The sequence below is a fragment of the Kwoniella botswanensis genome, chromosome 1 (assembly GCF_036426115.1).
Source record: "Kwoniella botswanensis chromosome 1, complete sequence".
Lineage (NCBI taxonomy): Eukaryota > Fungi > Basidiomycota > Tremellomycetes > Tremellales > Cryptococcaceae > Kwoniella > Kwoniella botswanensis.
The window spans coordinates 444,658-462,783 of NC_088599.1; the positions used below are offsets into that span (position 1 = coordinate 444,658).

An 18,126-nucleotide genomic window follows, 5' to 3' on the forward strand; every position below is an offset into this window, starting at 1 on the left:
CTACAGAGTCCCTCCATTATCAGTCTCGAGGGTGGAGTTACTTGGATGGCATTGGCTCAAACCGTCATTACCGCCCAAAACAAAGTTGTTACAGGTATAATGGATCTCCGGATGATCTTCCTTGCCCGGTCGAATGTTGATATCCTCAAAAGTCCAATCATGACATGGTGTGATCTTGGAACAAGACATCCAGGCGATTCGATTAGCAAGAGCAGTTCCGGTGAAGTTTTTCAGGTGTATATCACTCCATTCGAAAAGACCTGAGTCGGCATATTGTTTTCGGTTGAATTCAAGGTATGTCAAACTGATCCAATGTCAGCCTGAATCAACCACCTCTCCGCATAGGATGGATCACTCACTCAGACTGGACTACCAACGGATGCCAGATATCCTCCATATACACATCTCTGACAGTGATATTTCTAGCATAGCCATAACCACCTCCACCACCATTAGGGGGAACCCCGATAGAGTATCTATACGTGGCTTTTAGCTGAGATTACGAAAAAGGACAAGACACCACCTACCCTAACCACGATTTGAAGTAGACGCCTTGGTATCCGGGACATTGATCTGAGGGATATAGACTGATATCCTCGAGAAGGACATCCTCAATAATATCCTTGACTCCAGCATATTGAGCAATAGAGCCAAAGGCTATACCCGTACCACCAAAACAAGTGACATTTCGAGCGGTGATGAGGGTACTATTTGGCTTGAAGGCGAGACAATCATCACCGCCCTGATACACAAAGTTCTCATAGGTGACATTATGACTTTGATAAGTATCGGAACCATCGGTATTTTGTAGCCAGTTCTTCTCGTCTGAAGAGGATTCAGGGTTAAAACTCGTGGCGTTGACGTAGAAGTCCTTGAAGTAGACATTCTCAGAGTCCCAAACTAAAGAAGCCCAGAACTGAGGCTGGATGATGCTGAAGTTCTTGACAAGTACGTTCCTGGAATCCTTGATAGTGAGAGACATTGGTCTGGGGACGAAGAGAATTCATCAATGTGCGGTCAGCAGATTGAGGAATTTTCACCTACCGACCATATTTGTTACCGAAATCTTTGGCATAATTATACCAATATTGCCCGTTACCGTCTATCCCACCTTTGTCATTTCCATCGAGGACGTAGTCATGACCTTGAATGATAAATGCGAGAGACTGCTTTTGAAATGGGAAATCGAAGTGATTTTCGAGCCAATAAGGTATATCGGAGGTGAATGAAAGCCAACCGTGAAGATCCAAAACAGCATTTTCAAGTATAAGCTCAAGAGGTTTACCAATGGTGCTGCCAGCAATTGGTCAGCGGTGCATGCCAGGGTTAACATGCAAGCACTCACTAATTGGCATCAGGTAACCGGATTATACCGCCTTTCCCGCATTTTTCAACAGCAGCAACAAGGTTGTCCGAATCATCCTTCTCATCACCTAATGCCTTGAGAGTACATAACGGCCTTTTGTGCTGTGTTTCAGGATCGAGATACCCTCCTTGATATTCGAGCACTGATGAATCACTGTGTAGGTTTGAATCGAGATCAGAGACTAGCTCGCTGGCAGTTGGTATAGTGAGATCGATTATCCCAGCAAAAGCTGTAGAAAGTATAGAGGCAGCAATCAAAGATTTTGCCCACATGTTGATCAGAATGTCTTCAAGGACTTTACGCACATGTGCTAGCATTGTACCATGCTGTCATTGACATATATAAACTATTCGTTCGAGAACGTCATCCATGAAGACCTCCATCAATTCCATCCGGTACCGGTATGTCTCGATAACGAGAAGGTAGGGATCGGTCGGTCCGGCGCCGGGTATTTGTGGTCTTCCTGTTTGGATATTTTTAGTCATCACCGCGTTGGGGTTTATCATGACATCTTATTCTACTTTTCAGATAACGCGGAGCTCTCTGATCGCACCTATATTTCTCAACAGCACCACAATCGACCCTCGACCCAACCATCCACAGCATAATGTCAATGCGAACTGCGCTCACAGCTGGATGGGCTGCTCTGCACACAGCACAATATGGTTTCGCTATCAGTAGTCTCAACGGTGTACAAGGCCCTCTTACATGTGGAGGTGCGGGCGGGATCACACCTCATCTAGTCGATTCGAAAGGCCTCAAGGACTGCATACAGATGAGTGTAAGTCCTAGCATATCTCCATAGAAAGCTTGCTGATATCAAACATATAGCCTGGAGCTTTCGGTCTGGTAACCTCTATCTTCACTCTGGGTGGTTTACTGGGATCTCTCGCTGCGACAAATATCAATCATCACTTGGGTCGGATCGGAACACTTCGTTTATCGGCATTACACATCTTGGTAGGGTCTCTGATAGTGGGGTTAGCCAATTCAATGGGAGTGATGATTGCTGGCCGGTAAGTGTTTCCACATACTACGAAGAGTTGAGAGCTTATGGGATCTGCAGGGTAATCATCGGTATGGGATGCGGCTTGGCTACCGTCACCGTTCCCTTGGTTCTCTCCGAAGTCGCTCCGCCGTCCATCAAGAGAGCCTTGGGGATAATGAACCAGATTTTCATCGTACTTGGAATGTTGACCGCTCAAAGTCTTTCCTTCCCCTTCGCCAAACCATTCACTTGGAGATATGTCCTCACGGTGTCTTTCGGATTGGCGATAATACAACTATTAGGTAGTCTGCTTATCCGGGAGCCTACCAAGGGCCAGTACACTGGGAGAGATGAAGAGAGTGACGAGGAGACTAGCTTGTTGCCTTCAGACAATGAGAAGCCGTTGTCAATCAAAGATTTGGTGTTGTCAAAGGACCCTTTGGTCACCCGAGGCTGTGAGTCAAAAGGAATATGTGGCCGTTACAATAATTGATTTCCTGCTTTTAGTAATGGTCGTTCTCGTTACTCAGCTATCCCAGCAATTTTGTGGAGTCTCACCAGGTAAGTTCTCCATACGCCATCTAAAGTCTATGAGAGCGTTTACGAATTCTCCCCTCCGCAGTCATGTACTTTTCTACTCGAATTCTCACACCGGTGTTCCAATCGAATTCCCGACTTATCGCTCTTTTCATCATACTCACCAAAGTACCCATCACCATACTCCCGGCATTCCTCATCGAGGTAAGTTCTTCATGAGAAATGACCTCCTTCTAAGCTAATACTTCTCGTTCCTTTGTAGCGCCTCGGTACACGTCGTCTTCTCCTTATTCCGACCCTATTCATGTCCATCGCGGCTGTGCTCCTAGCCTTCGGAATTAACTACGATGCTCAAGCTCTATCTGTCATTGGAGTCTTCTCCTTCGTGATGGCCTTTTCCGTTGGACTTGGTCCCGTCACATGGGTGGTCCTTCCCGAAGTGATGCCTGAACATGCTGTCACTGCCGCAGGAAGTATCGGTCTTGCACTGAACTGGACACTCAATTTCTGCATGGGAGCGGTGTTCTTACCTTTGCAACGATGGATGAGTGGAGGAAGAGACGATGAAGAAGGAAATGTCTTTTTCGTGCTCGCTGCCACTTGTTTGGGAGCTGTTCTAGCTATGAGAATAGCTTTCAAAGCTCAAGAACGAGTTGCCATATAACCTTCTTACATACAGTACTACTTTACATGCATTTCATCGACTTCAGTCAAAGATTCAGTGAAGCTAGTCGGGCAAATGAGCAGGATCGATGCCCGAGACTCTGCCAGCAGCACCTTGATCTAAACCATCTAATTCTTTCATATCCTGTTCGTCCAGCTCGAAATCGTAAAGGTCTTTGTTCGCATCGATCCTTGCAGGAGATGAGGCTTTGGGGATGGGGACGAAGCTGTAACGGCGTGTCAGCCACACACCAATGAAATTCCATTCATAACAAGCTTACCCCTTCTGCAGACTCCACCTTAGCAGGACGTGGGCTACACCTTTGTTATGCTTCTCAGCTATCTTGACGACAACAGGATCCTCGAACTTATCCTTTCTAATCCTCACTAAGGGACAGAAGGCCTGAAGCACGATTCCTTTTGACTTGCAATAGTCCACCACCTCACGTTGTTGGCACCAAGGGTGTAGCTCAATCTGGTTGACAGCAGGTAAAGGCTCTGGAAGAGCCTCGAGATGTTTAATGTTGCTAAAGGTCATGTAAGCCAAATATCAATGATGACAAGACTTACAAATTCGATACACCTATATCCTTTACCCAGCCCTCCTTCTGTGCCATTGCAAGTCCCTTCCAGTGACTCACTCTGCCCTCCGGATCAGGTCTGGGATGGTGAATGATCATCAAATCGAGATATTCCTTCTCAAATCTACTTTTATCGAGCCTTGCTACTGATTTGCGGGCTTCATCTCTGACTTGCTCCGGGGTAGGTCTGAAGTCTGACCCTTCCACAGGTGGCTGCCATTTGGTGCAGATGAAATGCTTTTCTCGTGGAATGCCGGATTGAGCGATACCTTGCCCCACCTCTACACGAAACATTAGCGGACGCTCAAGTGGAAACGACGAACAGATACTCACCTTCTTCGTTCCCATACATTTGTGCGGTATCGACTGAACTTCTCTTCTTCAGTATGACTGAAAGTTGATTCAGGCAGGTGGACACTCACCCATAAGATAACCCGTCTTCATCGCATAAGCTACAGCTTCTACCCCTACCTCATCCTTCAGTCCTCCCGACCCGAAACCCAATCTGGGCATCTCACGCCCGGTGTGAAACTTCACAGTACTCTCAAGAGCAAGTTTGGAGGACATAGCTATCGGTATGGCTACTGATGGGAAGGGGGAACTGTTGATCTACTGAGTAGTCACTTCATGTCTATACCTTGTTGTCTATACCTTATATAGACTTGGAGCACATGATGAGCCTCCACACCTGCCGGTCTCACGGAACCGACGTGCCGTGATTGACTGCTGCCGTAAATAGCCTATGCCATGCAGTGTGCACATAAGTGGGTGTGAGGACGACCTCTCAGATGGCATGAAAGGCCTGTTCAATAGCTCAAGACGATTGACAGCTCGCGAAACTAGACGAAATGATAAGTGAAAGATAAAGAATACTCCCGGTTATCTCGACTTGAGATGTCGACTAGCAGTGTTCAGGGAGGTCAATCGCCGGCTCCCTATTATCTAAAAGAGTGATTCATAAGCATGCATTCGTAGTCGATTTTTGCTCAAGCAACACTGACAAAGCGATCGTTGTTCTGTGTATATATATAGGTGCATAACACTTGCTCGATTCTTGTACATATCTAATAATGCCTTTCACACCTGTTCAAACATTCTTGGGTGGATTGTTACTTCATTTCTCGACCTCGTCGTTACTCGAAGATACGGGGCGCGTCTTTGGGATATCAGGTATCTTCAATGGAGTGATCTTCGGTACTCGCGAATCCTGGCAATGGGCCACTATAGGCGGACTACTTGCCGGTCCACTCATAGGCCTCGCCACGGGATTGCAAGCTTATTACCCAGGAAATGGACTTGAGACTATTGCTCAGATGGGGTCTGGCAGATTAGCTCTTGCGGGAGCTTTAGTTGGTTTTGGTAGTCGAGTGAGTGTTTTTGATTACACAGTCTTTGTACTTCACTGATGTATGGATATATCAGCTCGGATCAGGCTGCACCAGTGGACACATGTTGTGTGGGGTTTCAAGACTTTCACCTCGCTCAATGGTTGCCACGGCTACCTTTTTCACCACGGCTGTTCTCACTGCAAAGTTGCTTCCCCTGCATACAAGCCCGTCGGTCGTCCCAGCCTATACCCTTCAAGCGCCACCGACTCCAACGATGTTTATCCTTGCAAGCGTGCTCATTGGATTCAAAATTGCTTATTCATCACTTCGGCGATACCTACTCGCGTCTTCAAGTACAACCTTACGTCTGGCTCCCTTTTTCCTCCTTGGGACGGGGTTCTCGCTCGGCCTTTCGATTTCAGGGATGACCGATCCTTCAAAAGTGTCTGGATTCCTGCAACTGTTCAACCCCAAACACTTTGATCCTTCCCTTGGCATGATCATGCTTAGTGGTGTTCTGCCCAACGCTATACACCATGCACGGATCAAACACACCGCGAAAGCCAACTTCCCTTGGGAAAGCTGGCACGTTCCAATGCGAAAGGATATAGACTGGAGATTACTCTGCGGCTCAGCGATATTCGGAATCGGATGGGGTCTGCAAGGTTTGTGCCCCGGTCCCGCCATTGTATCTCTTGGAGAAGTGTTGGTACGAACTGTCATACCAGGTCATAACATACCAATAGAGGCTTTAACCAAAGTTATCACATTTGTAGGTGCGATGGTGGTATCGATGGGCGTCGTCCCCTTGGTATGACGAGAGTGTATGTATGTTATGTGTGAGATCGGGTTAATGCTGAATCAGATCTGACTCGACACACGGAGAGATAGGGAAAAGGAAAACACCCCAACTCACCCGACTGAATGGTTTTGTGCCTGGATTTCATTGATCGAGTTTACAGTGCTACTAGTGTTATTGATCGATGGCCGTCGGTGTAGGTGGTGGTGTGTATGTGTGTGTGCACTGACCCGTGTTTTTGATTTATATTTTGATTTTTCCATTTCCATTCAAGCTTACAAAAGTTGACTCATCGTTTCGGCACCGATGCATTAGCATGCAGACTATATAACAGATAAACTTCCTTTCTTCCCATCTATCATCCAACTTACAACGTACCAGTATAATCACCCCATAATTACCGATCGCACCATGGCAACCACCCACAACGGTGCAGACAATCAACTTAAACCATCAGAACATCACCCAACAATGCTCGAAAGCGCAGAGAAAGCCCTCGCCTCTGAGGCTGTCGAGTACGGTCAATCACCAATGCTCAGTCGTACAGCCAGCCAAGAGCTCACCTTGAACGAGACCAATCACTCCAATGACAATGACAAGTCAGAGGGTAAAGATGTAGAGAAGGCAGAGCCAACACAAGATAACTCTGGTTTGTTATCCGGTATACGTTTGTATCTGGTATTCTTGTCTCTCATGTTGAGTGTATTTGTGAGTCGACTGAGAACTTTGCCAAGACTTTCTGCGACATATTCGCTGACCATCGATATTTATAGATGTTCGCTCTTGGTATGTGTCTACTCATTCTCTGTGGAGTTTGCGAATCTCACTGACATGGTTGTACAGATCAATCTATCGTCTCCACTGCTATTCCCCAAATTGTGTCAGAGTTCCAAGCGTGAGTCCTTCTTAGATATTTCCTCCTTTGGATGTCCACTGACTCTCACTTCAGCTTCGACCAAGTCTCATGGATCATCACTGGGTATTTCCGTAAGTGCGAGTCCGCGTCTGATAAAGTCATCACTCGCTCATATGAGATTTCACAGTCACACAATGTGGTCTCATCCTCCTTGTCGGTCAACTTCTCACCATTCTTAAAGCCAAATGGATGCTTCTCGGTGCCGTCTTCTTCTTCGAGCTTGGATCTTTGATCTGCGCCGTTGCCAAAGACATGACCACTTTGATCGGTGGACGAGCCGTCCAAGGTATCGGTAAGTAGTCCACCAGTTTGATTTCGATCTATGACTGATGGCAATTTCAGGTGCCTCCGGAATGTTCGTGTCCATTCTCGCTGTTATCGCCGTCGTCACTCGAGTCGACCAGCGAGCTGCCTTCATGGCCTCTTTCGGTATCGTATTCGTCATTTCCAGTGTTGTTGGACCCTTGTTGGGAGGTGTGAGTAATTCCGGAATATCCACCTCGGATCGAACTGACATCATATATCTTTCAGGTCTTCACTGAGCGAGTCAGCTGGAGGTGGTGTTTCTGGATCAATCTGCCCTTCGGTGGTGTAGCTGCCGCCGCTGTCTTGTTCCTCCTTCCCGCCCGTGATCCCGAGGTCAATGAGAACACCCCTCACGATCGAACCTTGCTCGGCAAACTTAGACGAATGGATTGGCTTGGTACCGCCTTGATCTTCCTTACTGTCACTTGTCTCCTCTTGGCTTTGGCCTGGGGTGGTAACGAATATGCTTGGAGCAGTAAGTCGGAACCAGCCGATCGCTCCGCCACCCTCACTTCTCGTTCCTCCCTTGCATACGGAGTGGTCATCTCTCCCTCCTCCTGTTCTCTCTCGACTCTCCCTCCCACTGTTTCTCCCTTGCTCCGTCCCACTCTCTCCTTTGGTTTTCCGCTTTCCCTCTGTTGCTTCTCCTTTCCACCTGCTTAGTCTGTCTTGGCTCTTACCCGTCTGTTTGTCCTCCTCATATGCTGACCCCACTTATAGACTGGAGAATCATCCTCCTTTTCATTCTCGGTGGTTTACTCGTCATCTCTTTCGGCGCATGGCAATGGTACTACGATAAACATGCTCTCATTCCCCTTTCTCTGCTCAAGAATCGATCAGTCATCGCTTGTGCGGGAGCGATGTTCTTCTTCATGTTGGCTATGTTGGGTGGTACCTACCAACTTCCTCTCTTCTACCAAGCTGTAAGTCCCCCTAAAACCCCGGATGTAATCGAGCTAACACGCATAAAACCAGGGTCGAGCACACTCACCCGAGAAATCTGGTATTGATATCATCGCTTTCATGTTGTCAATCTGTATTGCCATTTTCATTTCCGGTGGTATCACTACCAAATTTGGACGATACTATCCTTTCCTTCTCATTGGGTAAGTTCGTACATCTGATATTCTCGAGTCCAAGCTAATGTACGTACAAACATAGCCCCCCCATCTCTGCCATCGGTTTCGGTCTCTTGTACACCATCGACGCCGAGATGTCAAATGCCAGAATTATCGGATATCAAATCTTGGCTGGTTTCGGTATTGGTCTTAGTTTCCAAAACGTTCTTATCGCCGTCCAAGCAGAGTACCATGATCAACCTGCTCTTTTACCTCAAGCAACTGGTGTTGTGTCATTCTTCCAACTTACTGGTGCTGCTATCGGTATTGGTAAGTACTCGACTTACCTTTCAATGCAGTGTGTATATAAGCTAACGCTTTGGTGCAGGTATCATCAACACCGTTCAATCCGTTTTCCTGAACACTGAGATCAAACGACTCGCTCCCAACGTCGATTTCGAGACTGTCCGACAATCGGTTTCAGCGATCTATCAACTTCCTGTCGCTGATCAACCCCCTGTCATCGACGCATACATTATCAGTATCACCAAATCATTCATTCCCATCATTGCCGCTTGTATCCTCGCTTTGATCTTCGGTGCATTCATCAGAAACCACAATATGCTCACCAAAGGTGGTGCAGGTGCTGCTCATATGGCTTAGACAGAACAGCTCGGAGTTCTATCCTATTTACCCCAATCCCTTGACAAGTTTCTTCACACACACACACCACTTCAAATTAGTTAATCTATATATAATGTATATAATTTCATGGAGGGTTTCGGACAATGCATTCAATAACACCTCACGCGATCATGATGTGGGATCTCTTTCCTTGAGCTATATGGCCTATTGCAAACTATTGTCCTTCAGCTAGCTGTAGTTGTGAGAGACATGTATGATCTCTTTACAAGTCCGACGATATATGATGTAATGCATATGATTAGGTATGCTATTTTCCCAGTATGAAATTTTCCCAGTATGAAACCCCGTTGTAAGCGTGATTATCTCAATGGGCAAAATCCTAAAAATCTCTATCCAGATCTCATCAATCCCTTTTTCAACCTTTTCCACCTCTATCAACTAGTTGCTGTACCGGACTATGACGACGAAGATCTGAAAACTTTCGGTAAACTCGCTACACCTTGCGAAGCCGTTTGACTATTGACCATACCGAACCTCGAACTGCAATCTAACAAGATCCTAAGGGCGTTTCTCGCTCTTACTCTCGAGATGTCCTGAGAAGACGATAATGACGGTCGGGAAGTGGTAGGTGCGAGAGGGACAGCAGGGGCGAATGGGTAGGGGAAAGTCTTGGATAAGACTTCATACATCGCTAGTGTCACGGCGAATTGAGGAGATGATCGAATCACTCTGCAAAAGGACCCATTAGCCAAGTAAACTTATGAGAAAGGCTTGTGAGTTATACTTACCGAGCAAGACCACCCTTGTACAAAGCTATTTGCATATCGTGAGCATGTTTGAGATTTGACAATTTGGTTCATTCTGTCTTGGCTCACCTCTGACACCTTCCTCCTGTAAGATTTTGGTGAATCCATCTACAACACCTTTATACACGGTCTGACCAGCTCGGGCTTGCGACTGAAGTCGGGTTTTAACCACATCGGCCGGTGTTGTCCTGTCAAGCGTTTTTTGTCATTAGCACGACTAACGTCACTATATCATTGATCCTCTAGAAAGACGCTCACAAGTAAGCAGCGGGCATACCAGCGATACCGGCAGCAGTGAGAAGTTCTCCGAAACTGAGCACTTTTCCTCGTCTGCCTTCGTGGAAAAGATCTTTCTGCTCTTGGTGTCAGCGTATCTCTCTAGTGGGGTATATAGCGAGAGCGGCTTACCTTCAAGTGAGCGTATCTGGGTAAACAAACAAGATCTCGATATTAGCTGTGTGTCGTGTCGGAATGTCAGTTCGGAGATGACTTACGCTGTGAAGTAAATCATTGACTGGTAGAGATGAAGAGTTAGCCGTTATATTCAATATCAAGTCCTGTACGGTGATCGGGCTTCTCCAGCACCTCAATGTTTCTCCTGTCGATCCTGCCCCTTCTCACCATTTCGGCCTGTTGTCTCCTGTCCCTGTTGTCTTCCCCTGCGTTCCTCCTTGTCTGTTCGCCCTCTTCTCCCTTATCCTTATCCTTCTGCTTCGCATTCTCCTGATTCTCCTCCTTCCCTTCAACGTCCATCCATCTCTTCCCTTCTGTTTCCCCAAGTCACCTTCTTCGATCTCACTACCCCTCTCTCCCCAATGTAATACAATCAACTCACGAAAGGAATATCTCTGCAAAACATACAATCAGCAACCAAGCTACGCAAATAAAGAGATCTAAAACTCACCTCCAGAAACAAGCAATAGCACCCTATCAGAATCAGGATCGTCAGTATCGTCATATCGTGAGTAAAGGTCTCTGACCCACCTTGTACAATCCCACCAAACCAAGTTGTTTGACAATATGCAGCGCCCCTCGGGGTACGGCACCACCTCCTTCCGCTCTCGTTATCTCACCGGCCTATTGATCTCAACGGTCAGACGTGTTCAGAAACTAAGCTTTTTCTAGACATACCATCTGTAAACGAATTTTCGTAATTTCTGAAAAGGAGTATTAGCATGTTACAGTGATATACTCATGACAAAATCGACCCACCAAGAGGATTGGTGACAGCCTGTTTCAGTTTGTCAGCCCATCACATCTTCTCTCATGTCGATATAGGATTGTTACATACCACTTGACATCCACCGGCCATACCACCCGCAAAGATCTCCATGTACAATGGGATTCTACCAGTTTCAGGATCTGTTGCCTTTTTCCTCACGAAATCGTTGACGGTCAATTTGATGGCTTTCTCGGGTGCGACACCGACGAGCTGAGGCATGACACCTCGGTAGAAAGCTCGTATACCTCCTTCGTTGGCGTATACCTTTCTTACGCAGTCTGCGGCATTTCGGTAGAGCACTTCTCCGACCACAGTAGATCGTTGATTTTGTAATCTAATGAAAATCGGCAATTAGCCTACCAGTCAAGTGCAGTATTACTATTGGACATGACATACCGAGTCTTGACCAAATCAATTGGGTATACAACCTAGTGAAAAGACGTTAGCGAAAAGACAAAAAGTCAGTACTCCTCTCACTCACATAGGCACCTATACCACCTGCTATACCACCCAGGAAGAAACCGTAGGCGGATTGACCTAATTGCGACAGAACACTTCGAGAGGCTGTTACTTGAGGTTGTACAGCAGCTTCAGGTGGTTGCCACTGGATATCAAGTGTCATCAGCTCGAGTACAAAACATCCGGGTAGGACTTATGTCGACTGACCTTGGCATCAAGAAGAGCTTGGAAATCAGCCAAACCGAGTCGAGAGCTAGTGGAAGCACTTCCACGAGTAGCGAAATGCCAAATGATTTGTGCCTGCGAGTTGAATCAGTATCCGTTGTCCAGATCATGCTTTGATACGACGCACCTCCATAGGGGTGAACATTCCATATCGCATACTAGAAGCGGCTTCGTCCAGGAAATCTGATATATCGATTCGTCCGTCTTTTGATTTCCTAACTGCGTGTTCGATAATACGTTCGACAGCGTCCATTTCTGTGAGGATTGTAAGCAACGATACCCTGCTGGACGGTTTGATCATGGCATACCTCGAATGACTATTGAAAAATCGCAAGTAAGCATCGCATACTTTCCCACATAAACGATAGGCACATCTGACTCACTATTATGGAAAGCGATGACCTCCGAATAACTGATCTTCCTACCCGGATTCATCGTACAAAGCGTAGGTAACCTCTCAAGAACTGAATCTGACAATTTGTGTCCAGCAATCTCTACGATGATTCTTTGGAATTCTTCCGGACTGATATAGCCATCACCATCTTGATCGAAGTGGTGGAAAGCTTGTCGAAGCCTTTCACCTTGGTATCCTTTTATGAGCTGAGTGAATTCGTGATCTTTTGCGAACGCGAGAGGTGTCAGCTAAGCCATCACTTTCATTGCACAGCGAGAAAGTATACCCACATCCCAAAACATGTCGTCCACCTCGTTTACCAACGTAAAGTTTCATCCAGTCACAATCAAAGTCAAAGGCTAAGCAGGTAGTCAGCCAGGATGAAAACGTCGTCCATTCGTTTGACAAAGACTCACGTATTCCACTGGCAGCAGTGTTAGCAGAGAGCACCGCTTTGAATTCGTCAAACTCGATAGTTCCAGAGGCGTCGCTATGACCGAGATGTCAGCTGACATTTCTGTACCGGAAAAGGATGTTGAGATCTGACTTACGTGTCAAAGACGAGGAAAGCAAGTTGATAATCCGCATCGGGCTACGAACTGTTAGATAGGCAGACCGATAACCTCAATATTCCAGACACTTACTCGTTTCAGCACTGCATGAGAGACAGTCAGCAAAGGGCAGATTGCACCTCATAATAAACGTTGTGCTTACAGGTCTCAAACACAACGAAATCCTCCCATGATACCAATCCTCGTCCAGTATTGTCCGCTACTTTGAACACTATATGCCGATATCAGGTTAACAATTGTCGAATATAGATTCGCAGTCATGACTTACAATTGGTATATTGTTCCCTTTTAATCTTACTGAAGCCCTCATCTGTCGGAGCGATAGCATCGATAAATTGAGAAGGATTGAGGTATCTACGAAATGATGATTCAGCTGTCGATACAAGGGGGATCAGCTGAACAACGAGGCCACTCACTTCTTCCCCTCAATCTCCTCTTTTGCGAACCTATCAAAAGTCCTCCTCCATCTCGCCAATTCGTTCTCTGCAGGTTTGACGGAAGAAGCGAGTGAATCGGCTGTTGACTTTATGGTGGAAGATAACCTCGAGGTGAGCGGTCCCTGTGGGTCGGACATGATGGACTATCGTACACGGCTTCAGGTGAATGTAGAAGAGGAGGAGGTGGGTAATCGACGGCACTTAGGGGGTTTGTCGGTGCGATGTAAGGAGGATGGAGAGGATGGTATGAGAGGTGAGTGGTGAGCCGGATGACTGAGTGATGAGTTGGTACAGTGGTATTCTCGTCCTGTGGTTTTCCAGCCCGGTTGTTCCGACCGTCACTGTGACTCGGAGTTTAACTTTGCATACTCTTGCTTTTGCATTGGGTATGAGATTACTCCACGGTGCCCCCCTTCGCGTCCCCTACAAATGATCACATATGAATTCTCCTAGAGATAGTATCATGACAGACCACTGATCGCCACGTCATGCTCGCATGTTGTTCATCATCCCGATCAACGGAAAACGGACTAACGTACGTTCTATCTGGTCCATGATCCAACTCACTTGCTTCCAAAACTCAGAATCCCCGTCACAAAACACAAACCAAAATGGATCTAGGCGCCAGTGGACTCCCAACCTCCTTCGGTAAACAAACCCCTTCCCTTCCTTCCAAACCACCTCCCGCCCAATCAACATCCAGGGGTGGACACACAGGGCGAGGATCAAGAGGGTTAGCAGGAGGCGGAAAACGAGGTAACAATAGAGGACGAGGGACGGGAGGTGCGAGTAGCGGTGGAAACCATGGCAATCATGCATATGGAGATGAGATCGAATACGGGCAATCGGGCTTTAATGGCGGAACAAAGGTCAGTCCAGTATTGAATGATCTCGACGCTTAGCAATGAGTGCTGATTCGGGATGTACTGTTTGATGTAGAGACCACACCCTCCTTCTCCAAACGACTCCCCTTCATCGTCCAACCGGAACGCACCACCCAACTATAGACAGAATCAACCGTTCTCAAACAGGGGAAGTGGCGGCAGAGGAAGAGGGAGAGGAGGTGGACCTAGAATGCACAATGATCACGGACAGGGCGGAGGTGAGAGAGGGTTCTGGAAAGATAGTTTCATGGAAGACCCATGGAAGGAATTGGAGGAGCAGAGATCGAGGACGAAAGGGGTTGTGTGAGAAGTGTCAACGACCACATTTATGGTTTTAACGAGATTCATGGATGTACCATGAATCGATGATGGGTAATGAATGATATGCCAAGAATATAATGCGGTATATATATATACTCTGCTATGAACACATGAATACATTCGTAAGTCGTCCTTTTGCTTTCTAGCTTGGGACCCCAAGGATGGTCGAAGCGTGCTGACTCTGTTATCAATGACTGATAGTGGACAATCATCTAATTAGAGACTCAACTAGTGTCATATGGGCTCTCGACACTCCAGACAATATGCATGTCTATGTACACGTACCTCAGGGACCATTGCAAGATACAGAAGAACCCCATACCCTCACCGAGATCATTGAGAGCGATAATCGATACGGACAAAGTGATTATGCTCTGTTGATGAACAATGACGCACGGACGATGCTCACTCGCACTGGACACGACACTGGCATTGACACTTCACACGCACACACGCACACGAGCCATGTTGGATGATCAGCATATCATCGATCCCAATCTTGATCCCTTCTTCTTCCTTTTCTATGACACACTCGACTCGCTCATACATCACATTCATATATATATATATATATATATATATATATGATCTCACCAGGATATCGACACACACAACCCCCCTTTGGCATTCCTCAACAGTGTCGCTTCGGATTTTGGGCTTGTATCGATATTCAGCCGAGCATGGTACTCATGTCAGAACTCATGCGAGGTGGGTACACCCTGGACAAGGACTGACAGATTGGGACATTGACATCCTTTCAAGTTCTCGTACCCACACTGTTACAGCACGACTCAACACTGCTGTCTTCCTTGATCGATCTGCAAAACCGTTCTGTATACCAAGAGGTTGTCAAATACCTCTACAGCACGGTGGACATCGTCTTGCCAGCTGATCTATCGTTGCCTCCTCTGCTGGTATCACCGAAAGTCAACGCTGTCCTCCGGTAAGTGCTATTTGCAACATCCCGCCTTTGAGCTGACAATCGCATTAGGACTGGCAGATTGGGCCAAGTAACCAAGACTATCCGGTTTCGACATTCCTCATCATCGAAGAAAGACGTTCCATCAGTACAAACTCGATATCTCCCCGATACTGATGGTGAGAAGAGGACTGCTGTCTGGACATTGGCCGCTGATATCATGCAACGTTGTCCCAATGTTCGGACACTGGAGTGGGAGACGGATTTTGGCATAGGTGGAAGTTTATGGGATGTGAGTGACATCACGCTGTCGTTGCAGTCCGGCCCATCGCTTGATACGCATTCATTTTAGGCGATCTCCTCTTTGAATGATCTGACGCAACTATCAATTCGCCACTCACCTTTACACCCCTCTCAAGATCCAAACAGAAATTCCACTGCGCATTTCCCTCGCATAGCTCCTCCTCTCCAACTGCTGATTCCTCCCGGCTTATCGCTGCAGCCAGAGGTGAAAGCTGAGGGTACCGATACACCCCTGACGAGAGGATCGGTCGTTGGCAATGGTGGTTGGGGTTTAGGAATAGGATGGGAGAACTTGGAGGTTTTGAAGATAGGACCGTTGAGTGAGACAGGTGTGAGTTTCTAGCATTCCTTTCTGATAGACAACGCTGAATCTCCGATAGGCAAAAACGATCGCGAATCATCTCACTTTGTTATCAATGTTCTCTCGCCGGAATCGCGTTAGAGACTCATTTCCTCGATATCCTTCTTTGTAATGCAATCAGCAGAATCGGTTCTCTCGGCACATTGATTCATGTCGAATTATCCACGACTGGAACGAGATTGACTGCCGAGTGCCTTAATACCATTATCACCGGTTGTGTCGTGTTAGAAAGTCTCAAACTGAGTGGTGTAGATGGTGGGTTAAGGAGTCGCTCTTCCAAAGCTGACGACATACACCAATAGGCCATTTAAGCAAAGATACCTGGTCAACGATCACTGAGTGGCCATCAAGCTTTGGATCGCTGGAGATAGTAGTTGCTGAGTACTCCAAGAAATTCTCGTGAGTTTCAGTCTCCTTGATATGACCATTACTGATTCTCAGCTTCTTCCTCATCAGCTGGATACTGGATCATCTCGAAAGTATTCATCATGTACCTATATCTCAACTCAAACATCTCGCCATACGTCGCAGTGTTCATCCGACGAATCTTCTACCTTTTCCTCCACCTAACGCTGTTACATATCCGCCTTGTCGACCTGATATGGCGCTGCAAGCCATCCCAGATACACTCTTCAATGCGATCGTGGACAAGGGCAAGCAGCTGCGATCAATGTGTCTGACCTGGTGGGAGATCACTCAAGGAGGATTCACAACTATAATGTCGAATTGTACGGAATTGAGAACGTTGGAAATAGCCTTGGCGGCTCCTCTCACACAGGTCGTCAGTGTCAATGCTTCAAAGTTGTAATCGTAAGCTGACTGGATCGTAGTTGAACCTTCCAACCTCCTTTGCGAAACTTCCTATGGAACGACTATGCAACACGAGTGATCCTGCGGTGTATCCCGCTAACATCACTGGCAAACTCAAGATCGATTACATCAACATTCCTGAGGGTTTCCCAACGGTCCTTCGCGACCAAATTCTGGAGAGTGACCCGCATCTGCCAGATCCTCGAGATCTGAAGAGATTTTCCCGTCGGTTACCCAACTTGACCACTTTGGCTTGGGTAGGAAAGGGTGGTCGAGGCGAATGGCACTTCACTCGCAAGTCCGCCCCATCGAGTATAGTCAATATCGACTTCATACATTCTGCTGTCAAAACTAAGGACATATGGCAACAATGTCAGAAAGCTCCTCCACCGCTGTACGGTGATGTTATCGAAAATCCAAGTTCAGGTGTTTCATTAGAGATCCCCTCTCTACCCTCGACACCTGCAATTATCGATTCACCCATTTCTAGGGTTTCAACGGTCAATACGGATACCTTGGTCAAGACTCCTAGCATTCGAAGAGTCAGCTTAGCCGAGGTTGAGGCTAGTCTCGAAGATCCTTCACCGTTCGATGCCGAGGCAGTACTCGAAGTCCCTTCAACTGCTACGAAAACATTCACCGGAATACCCAAGATTTCCCGAAACTCGAAAGCTTTGAGACCTATACCAGCCACCTCTCCAAGTACTCCCAATAAGAGTGGTCCATCAGCAACGTTCTCTCCCAGAACCAGTCAACCGGTAATCTCTGGAGCGAGGTCACCTCCGAGTTCGCCGCATTCTTTCCATCGTCGAGGGTCGAGCAGAAGCTGGCATGGTGTCACTCGTAAGAACGCTGTTCCCGAACAAGAGTTGACCAACGCGCCTCGAATCGTTCCTGGTTCTGGAGGTAGACAGTCTCTTCCTGTCGAAGCTATCGGTGAGAGACTGAAGAAGGTTGTACCGAAGGAAAAGGTGGAGAAAAAGAAGATTGAGGCCAGTCCGAAATCGGAACAATCGGGGTGGATCGTTGTAGGTGCCGGGAATGATAAACCGAACAAAGGGGACAAGTCAAAGAAAGGCATTTCTAAGAAATCAAAACATTGACACATGGATTGATTTGAGTACTCAGTATCAAGAAAACTTGTATATGTAATTACGGTCGTAAATACAGTAAACATGACATGCATCTCTCTTACAACTACATGAGGGAGCGAAATCGAATTGGGT

At 46.9% G+C, this 18,126-nt stretch overlaps 8 protein-coding genes across 8 annotated transcripts; 5 read left to right on the forward strand and 3 right to left on the reverse strand.

The window, feature by feature from the left end:
- L199_000173 (uncharacterized protein) lies at window positions 1-1,638 on the reverse strand (the record flags this gene model as incomplete). Its single annotated transcript, XM_064885945.1, has 5 exons — window positions 1-304; window positions 360-476; window positions 528-986; window positions 1,045-1,293; window positions 1,346-1,638. 5 exons carry the CDS (start codon window positions 1,636-1,638, stop codon window positions 1-3), a joined length of 1,422 nt encoding a protein of 473 aa, XP_064742017.1.
- A 335-nt stretch (window positions 1,639-1,973) lies between these two features.
- L199_000174 (uncharacterized protein) lies at window positions 1,974-3,555 on the forward strand (the record flags this gene model as incomplete). The annotated part of the gene is made up of 6 exons (XM_064885946.1): window positions 1,974-2,147; window positions 2,198-2,382; window positions 2,433-2,809; window positions 2,862-2,915; window positions 2,977-3,095; window positions 3,154-3,555. The coding sequence occupies 6 exons, from the start codon at window positions 1,974-1,976 to the stop codon at window positions 3,553-3,555; spliced, it is 1,311 nt and encodes a 436-aa protein (XP_064742018.1).
- Window positions 3,556-3,618: 63 nt separating this feature from the next.
- Window positions 3,619-4,702, reverse strand: L199_000175 (uncharacterized protein; the record flags this gene model as incomplete). Its single annotated transcript, XM_064885947.1, has 5 exons — window positions 3,619-3,781; window positions 3,836-4,081; window positions 4,125-4,416; window positions 4,469-4,501; window positions 4,558-4,702. 5 exons carry the CDS (start codon window positions 4,700-4,702, stop codon window positions 3,619-3,621), a joined length of 879 nt encoding a protein of 292 aa, XP_064742019.1.
- A 503-nt stretch (window positions 4,703-5,205) lies between these two features.
- Window positions 5,206-6,280, forward strand: L199_000176 (uncharacterized protein; the record flags this gene model as incomplete). The annotated part of the gene is made up of 2 exons (XM_064885948.1): window positions 5,206-5,502; window positions 5,558-6,280. 2 exons carry the CDS (start codon window positions 5,206-5,208, stop codon window positions 6,278-6,280), a joined length of 1,020 nt encoding a protein of 339 aa, XP_064742020.1.
- A 393-nt stretch (window positions 6,281-6,673) lies between these two features.
- On the forward strand, window positions 6,674-9,205 carry L199_000177 (uncharacterized protein; the record flags this gene model as incomplete). The annotated part of the gene is made up of 11 exons (XM_064885949.1): window positions 6,674-6,970; window positions 7,036-7,048; window positions 7,106-7,157; window positions 7,212-7,249; window positions 7,306-7,470; window positions 7,521-7,654; window positions 7,710-7,959; window positions 8,205-8,407; window positions 8,460-8,590; window positions 8,646-8,872; window positions 8,931-9,205. 11 exons carry the CDS (start codon window positions 6,674-6,676, stop codon window positions 9,203-9,205), a joined length of 1,785 nt encoding a protein of 594 aa, XP_064742021.1.
- Window positions 9,206-9,642: 437 nt separating this feature from the next.
- Window positions 9,643-13,439, reverse strand: L199_000178 (uncharacterized protein; the record flags this gene model as incomplete). The annotated part of the gene is made up of 24 exons (XM_064885950.1): window positions 9,643-9,916; window positions 9,976-10,000; window positions 10,063-10,181; window positions 10,252-10,346; window positions 10,402-10,417; window positions 10,488-10,507; window positions 10,829-10,841; window positions 10,898-10,920; window positions 10,978-11,070; window positions 11,125-11,150; window positions 11,206-11,224; window positions 11,285-11,549; window positions 11,612-11,643; window positions 11,697-11,819; window positions 11,882-11,974; window positions 12,027-12,154; window positions 12,283-12,516; window positions 12,584-12,652; window positions 12,710-12,783; window positions 12,845-12,885; window positions 12,938-12,948; window positions 13,008-13,076; window positions 13,134-13,219; window positions 13,282-13,439. The coding sequence occupies 24 exons, from the start codon at window positions 13,437-13,439 to the stop codon at window positions 9,643-9,645; spliced, it is 2,106 nt and encodes a 701-aa protein (XP_064742022.1).
- A 474-nt stretch (window positions 13,440-13,913) lies between these two features.
- On the forward strand, window positions 13,914-14,493 carry L199_000179 (uncharacterized protein; the record flags this gene model as incomplete). The annotated part of the gene is made up of 2 exons (XM_064885951.1): window positions 13,914-14,171; window positions 14,242-14,493. The coding sequence occupies 2 exons, from the start codon at window positions 13,914-13,916 to the stop codon at window positions 14,491-14,493; spliced, it is 510 nt and encodes a 169-aa protein (XP_064742023.1).
- Window positions 14,494-15,187: 694 nt separating this feature from the next.
- Window positions 15,188-18,003, forward strand: L199_000180 (uncharacterized protein; the record flags this gene model as incomplete). The annotated part of the gene is made up of 9 exons (XM_064885952.1): window positions 15,188-15,215; window positions 15,270-15,450; window positions 15,499-15,718; window positions 15,779-16,060; window positions 16,110-16,147; window positions 16,215-16,345; window positions 16,393-16,489; window positions 16,547-16,871; window positions 16,921-18,003. The coding sequence occupies 9 exons, from the start codon at window positions 15,188-15,190 to the stop codon at window positions 18,001-18,003; spliced, it is 2,385 nt and encodes a 794-aa protein (XP_064742024.1).
- Window positions 18,004-18,126: the final 123 nt, after the last annotated feature.